General features: G+C 46.7%; 1 protein-coding gene across 1 annotated transcript in view; it reads right to left on the minus strand.

The window, feature by feature from the left end:
• Positions 1-6,330: 6,330 nt before the first annotated feature.
• oca2 (oculocutaneous albinism II) overlaps positions 6,331-6,706 on the minus strand; it is a gene marked incomplete at both ends in the record, with an annotated part of 84,536 nt that continues 84,160 nt past the window's right edge. The window contains one exon of the mRNA XM_084163922.1: positions 6,331-6,418. Within this exon, the coding sequence (XP_084020048.1) occupies positions 6,331-6,418 (88 nt within the window). The remainder of the gene's footprint in view (positions 6,419-6,706) is intronic.

The raw sequence follows: 6,706 nt of genomic DNA on the forward strand, positions 1-6,706 counted from the left end.
TATAGACTGAAGAGCACCATGGAGAGATAGAGAGGCTTATAGACTGAAGAGCACCATGGAGAGATAGAGAGGCTTATAGACTGAAGAGCACCATGGAGAGATAGAGAGGCTTATAGACTGAAGAGCACCATGGAGAGATAGAGAGGCTTATAGACTGAAGAGCACCATGGAGAGATAGAGAGGCTTATAGACTGAAGAGCACCATGGAGAGATAGAGGGCTGTAGACTGAAGAGCACCATGGAGAGATAGAGAGGCTTATAGACTGAAGAGCACCATGGAGAGATAGAGAGGCTTATAGACTGAAGAGCACCATGGAGAGATAGAGGGCTGTAGACTGAAGAGCACCATGGAGAGATAGAGAGGCTTATAGACTTAAGAGCACCATGGAGAGATAGAGAGGCTTATAGACTGAAGAGCACCATGGAGAGATAGAGGGCTGTAGACTGAAGAGCACCATGGAGAGATAGAGAGGCTTATAGACTGAAGAGCACCATGGAGAGATAGAGGGCTGTAGACTGAAGAGCACCATGGAGAGATAGAGAGGCTTATAGACTGAAGAGCACCATGGAGAGATAGAGAGGCTTATAGACTGAAGAGCACCATGGAGAGATAGAGAGGCTTATAGACTGAAGAGCACCATGGAGAGATAGAGAGGCTTATAGACTGAAGAGCACCATGGAGAGATAGAGAGGCTTATAGACTGAAGAGCACCATGGAGAGATAGAGGGCTGTAGACTGAAGAGCACCATGGAGAGATAGAGGGCTGTAGACTGAAGAGCACCATGGAGAGATAGAGAGGCTTATAGACTGAAGAGCACCATGGAGAGATAGAGAGGCTTATAGACTGAAGAGCACCATGGAGAGATAGAGAGGCTTATAGACTGAAGAGCACCATGGAGAGATAGAGGGCTGTAGACTGAAGAGCACCATGGAGAGATAGAGGGCTGTAGACTGAAGAGCACCATGGAGAGATAGAGAGGCTTATAGACTGAAGAGCACCATGGAGAGATAGAGAGGCTTATAGACTGAAGAGCACCATGGAGAGATAGAGGGCTGTAGACTAAAGAGCACCATGGAGAGATAGAGAGGCTTATAGACTGAAGAGCACCATGGAGAGATAGAGAGGCTTATAGACTGAAGAGCACCATGGAGAGATAGAGAGGCTTATAGACTGAAGAGCACCATGGAGAGACAGAGAGGCTTATAGACTGAAGAGCACCATGGAGAGATAGAGGGCTGTAGACTGAAGAGCACCATGGAGAGATAGAGAGGCTTATAGACTGAAGAGCACCATGGAGACATAGAGAGGCTTATAGACTGAAGAGCACCATGGAGAGATAGAGAGGCTTATAGACTGAAGAGCACCATGGAGAGATAGAGAGGCTTATAGACTGAAGAGCACCATGGAGACATAGAGAGGCTTATAGACTGAAGAGCACCATGGAGAGATAGAGAGGCTTATAGACTGAAGAGCACCATGGAGAGATAGAGGGCTGTAGACTGAAGAGCACCATGGAGAGATAGAGAGCTGTAGACTGAAGAGCACCATGGAGAGATAGAGAGGCTTATAGACTGAAGAGCACCATGGAGAGATAGAGGGCTGTAGACTGAAGAGCACCATGGAGAGATAGAGAGGCTTATAGACTGAAGAGCACCATGGAGAGATAGAGAGGCTTATAGACTGAAGAGCACCATGGAGAGATAGAGAGGCTTATAGACTGAAGAGCACCATGGAGAGATAGAGAGGCTTATAGACTGAAGAGCACCATGGAGAGATAGAGGGCTGTAGACTGAAGAGCACCATGGAGAGATAGAGGGCTGTAGACTGAAGAGCACCATGGAGAGATAGAGAGGCTTATAGACTGAAGAGCACCATGGAGAGATAGAGAGGCTTATAGACTGAAGAGCACCATGGAGAGATAGAGGGCTGTAGACTGAAGAGCACCATGGAGAGATAGAGGGCTGTAGACTGAAGAGCACCATGGAGAGATAGAGAGGCTTATAGACTGAAGAGCACCATGGAGAGATAGAGAGGCTTATAGACTGAAGAGCACCATGGAGAGATAGAGAGGCTTATAGACTGAAGAGCACCATGGAGAGATAGAGAGGCTTATAGACTGAAGAGCACCATGGAGAGACAGAGAGGCTTATAGACTGAAGAGCACCATGGAGAGATAGAGGGCTGTAGACTGAAGAGCACCATGGAGAGATAGAGAGGCTTATAGACTGAAGAGCACCATGGAGAGATAGAGAGGCTTATAGACTGAATAGCACCATGGAGAGATAGAGAGGCTTATAGACTGAAGAGCACCATGGAGAGATAGAGAGGCTTATAGACTGAAGAGCACCATGGAGAGATAGAGAGGCTTATAGACTGAAGAGCACCATGGAGAGATAGAGAGGCTTATAGACTGAAGAGCACCATGGAGAGATAGAGAGGCTTATAGACTGAAGAGCACCATGGAGAGACAGAGAGGCTTATAGACTGAAGAGCACCATGGAGAGATAGAGGGCTGTAGACTGAAGAGCACCATGGAGAGATAGAGAGGCTTATAGACTGAAGAGCACCATGGAGAGATAGAGAGGCTTATAGACTGAAGAGCACCATGGAGAGACAGAGAGGCTTATAGACTGAAGAGCACCATGGAGAGATAGAGGGCTGTAGACTGAAGAGCACCATGGAGAGATAGAGAGGCTTATAGACTGAAGAGCACCATGGAGAGATAGAGAGGCTTATAGACTGAAGAGCACCATGGAGAGATAGAGAGGCTTATAGACTGAAGAGCACCATGGAGAGATAGAGAGGCTTATAGACTGAAGAGCACCATGGAGAGATAGAGAGGCTTATAGACTGAAGAGCACCATGGAGAGATAGAGGGCTGTAGACTGAAGAGCACCATGGAGAGATAGAGAGGCTTATAGACTGAAGAGCACCATGGAGAGATAGAGAGGCTTATAGACTGAAGAGCACCATGGAGAGATAGAGAGGCTTATAGACTGAAGAGCACCATGGAGAGATAGAGAGGCTTATAGACTGAAGAGCACCATGGAGAGATAGAGGGCTGTAGACTGAAGAGCACCATGGAGAGATAGAGAGGCTTATAGACTGAAGAGCACCATGGAGAGATAGAGAGGCTTATAGACTGAAGAGCACCATGGAGAGATAGAGAGGCTTATAGACTGAAGAGCACCATGGAGAGATAGAGAGGCTTATAGACTGAAGAGCACCATGGAGAGATAGAGGGCTGTAGACTGAAGAGCACCATGGAGAGATAGAGGGCTGTAGACTGAAGAGCACCATGGAGAGATAGAGAGGCTTATAGACTGAAGAGCACCATGGAGAGATAGAGAGGCTTATAGACTGAAGAGCACCATGGAGAGATAGAGGGCTGTAGACTGAAGAGCACCATGGAGAGATAGAGGGCTGTAGACTGAAGAGCACCATGGAGAGATAGAGAGGCTTATAGACTGAAGAGCACCATGGAGAGATAGAGAGGCTTATAGACTGAAGAGCACCATGGAGAGATAGAGAGGCTTATAGACTGAAGAGCACCATGGAGAGATAGAGAGGCTTATAGACTGAAGAGCACCATGGAGAGACAGAGAGGCTTATAGACTGAAGAGCACCATGGAGAGATAGAGGGCTGTAGACTGAAGAGCACCATGGAGAGATAGAGAGGCTTATAGACTGAAGAGCACCATGGAGAGATAGAGGGCTGTAGACTGAAGAGCACCATGGAGAGATAGAGAGGCTTATAGACTGAAGAGTACCATGGAGAGATAGAGAGGCTTATAGACTGAAGAGCACCATGGAGAGATAGAGAGGCTTATAGACTGAAGAGCACCATGGAGAGATAGAGAGGCTTATAGACTGAAGAGCACCATGGAGAGATAGAGAGGCTTATAGACTGAAGAGCACCATGGAGAGATAGAGAGGCTTATAGACTGAAGAGCACCATGGAGAGATAGAGAGGCTTATAGACTGAAGAGCACCATGGAGAGATAGAGAGGCTTATAGACTGAAGAGCACCATGGAGAGACAGAGAGGCTTATAGACTGAAGAGCACCATGGAGAGATAGAGGGCTGTAGACTGAATAGCACCATGGAGAGATAGAGAGGCTTATAGACTGAAGAGCACCATGGAGAGATAGAGAGGCTTATAGACTGAAGAGCACCATGGAGAGATAGAGAGTCTTATAGACTGAAGAGCACCATGGAGAGATAGAGAGGCTTATAGACTGAAGAGCACCATGGAGAGATAGAGAGGCTTATAGACTGAAGAGCACCATGGAGAGATAGAGAGGCTTATAGACTGAAGAGCACCATGGAGAGATAGAGAGGCTTATAGACTGAAGAGCACCATGGAGAGATAGAGGGCTGTAGACTGAAGAGCACCATGGAGAGATAGAGAGGCTTATAGACTGAAGAGCACCATGGAGAGATAGAGAGGCTTATAGACTGAAGAGCACCATGGAGAGATAGAGAGGCTTATAGACTGAAGAGCACCATGGAGAGATAGAGAGTCTTATAGACTGAAGAGCACCATGGAGAGATAGAGAGGCTTATAGACTGAAGAGCACCATGGAGAGATAGAGAGGCTTATAGACTGAAGAGCACCATGGAGAGATAGAGAGGCTTATAGACTGAAGAGCACCATGGAGAGATAGAGAGGCTTATAGACTGAAGAGCACCATGGAGAGATAGAGGGCTGTAGACTGAAGAGCACCATGGAGAGATAGAGAGGCTTATAGACTGAAGAGCACCATGGAGAGATAGAGAGGCTTATAGACTGAAGAGCACCATGGAGAGATAGAGAGGCTTATAGACTGAAGAGCACCATGGAGAGATAGAGGGCTGTAGACTGAAGAGCACCATGGAGAGATAGAGAGGCTTATAGACTGAAGAGCACCATGGAGAGATAGAGAGGCTTATAGACTGAAGAGCACCATGGAGAGATAGAGAGGCTTATAGACTGAAGAGCACCATGGAGAGATAGAGAGGCTCATAGACTGAAGAGCACCATGGAGAGATAGAGAGGCTTATAGACTGAAAAGCACCATGGAGAGATAGAGAGGCTTATAGACTGAAGAGCACCATGGAGAGATAGAGGGCTGTAGACTGAAGAGCACCATGGAGAGATAGAGAGGCTTATAGACTGAAGAGCACCATGGAGAGATAGAGAGGCTTATAGACTGAAGAGCACCATGGAGAGATAGAGAGGCTTATAGACTGAAGAGCACCATGGAGAGATAGAGAGGCTTATAGACTGAAGAGCACCATGGAGAGATAGAGAGGCTTATAGACTGAAGAGCACCATGGAGAGATAGAGAGGCTTATAGACTGAAGAGCACCATGGAGAGATAGAGAGGCTTATAGACTGAAGAGCACCATGGAGAGATAGAGAGGCTTATAGACTGAAGAGCACCATGGAGAGATAGAGAGGCTTATAGACTGAAGAGCACCATGGAGAGATCTATAGACTGAGGCCATGTAGTGTAGAAAAGCCCTGGCCTTGCTCTGTTCGCTCCAAGTGATGATCCATTCACTTGGTTTAGCTTGTTTTCCTCACGTTGCAACATATCACTGTTGTTGTACTGCTGTTGTAGGCTAGCTACTGCATATTATACCTGGAACGTGACTAGGCACTCAAGATGATGTCCACCACTTTCCAAATGAGCTGCAATTTTGAGTCTGTGAGGGAACGGTTGATCTCCATGAAGCTTTTGAGCTGCATCCAACAATTTAAACACTTGTGTGCTCACACACTCTCAGTCTCTCTGTATCTCACACACTCTCAGTCTCTCTTTATCTCACACACTCTCAAACTCTCTGCATCTCACACACTCTCAGTCTCTCTGTATCTCACACACTCTCAGTCTCTCTGTATCTCACACACTCTCAGTCTCTCTGTATCTCACACACTCTCAGTCTCTCTGTATATCACACACTCTCAAACTCTCTGCATCTCACACACTCTCAGTCTCTCTGTATCTCACACACTCTCAGTCTCTCTGTATCTCACACATTCTCAGTCTCTCTGTATCTCACACACTCTCAGTCACTCTGTATCTCACACACTCTCAGTCTCTCTGTATCTCACACACTCTCAGTCTCTCTGTATCTCACACACTCTCAGTCACTCTGTATCTCACACACTCTCAGTCACTCTGTATCTCACACACTCTCAGTCTCTCTGTATCTCACACACTCTCAGTCTCTCTGTATCTCACACATTCTCAGTCTCTCTGTATCTCACACACTCTCAGTCTCTCTGTATCTCACACACTCATTCAAACAGAGTCTCTTTGGTAGTGCAGTGAGGAGCAGGTTAGAGTGTCCAGCCCAGTCCGATGATAGTGACCAGCAGGTAACACATCCCTATGGTACAGGTCATTAGCATCATGGGGAAGCCTAGCCTGGAAACAACAAGAAACACAACAACACATTGTCAACATACTGTACCATGAATGACAAACAGCAACTAGCAGACCTTATCTAGAACGACTAGCAGGACTTATCTAGAACGAATAGCAGACCTTATCTAGAGCGAATAGCAGACCTTATCTAGAACGACTAGCAGACCTTATCTAGAACGACTAGCAGACCTTATCTAGAGCGACTAGCAGACCTTATCTAGAACAACTAGCAGACCTTATCTAGAGCGACTAGCAGACCTTATCTAGAGCGACTAGCAGACCTTATCT

Source organism: Coregonus lavaretus, assembly GCF_964263955.1.
Source record: "Coregonus lavaretus genome assembly, chromosome: 6".
NCBI classification, from domain to species: Eukaryota; Metazoa; Chordata; class Actinopteri; order Salmoniformes; family Salmonidae; genus Coregonus; species Coregonus lavaretus.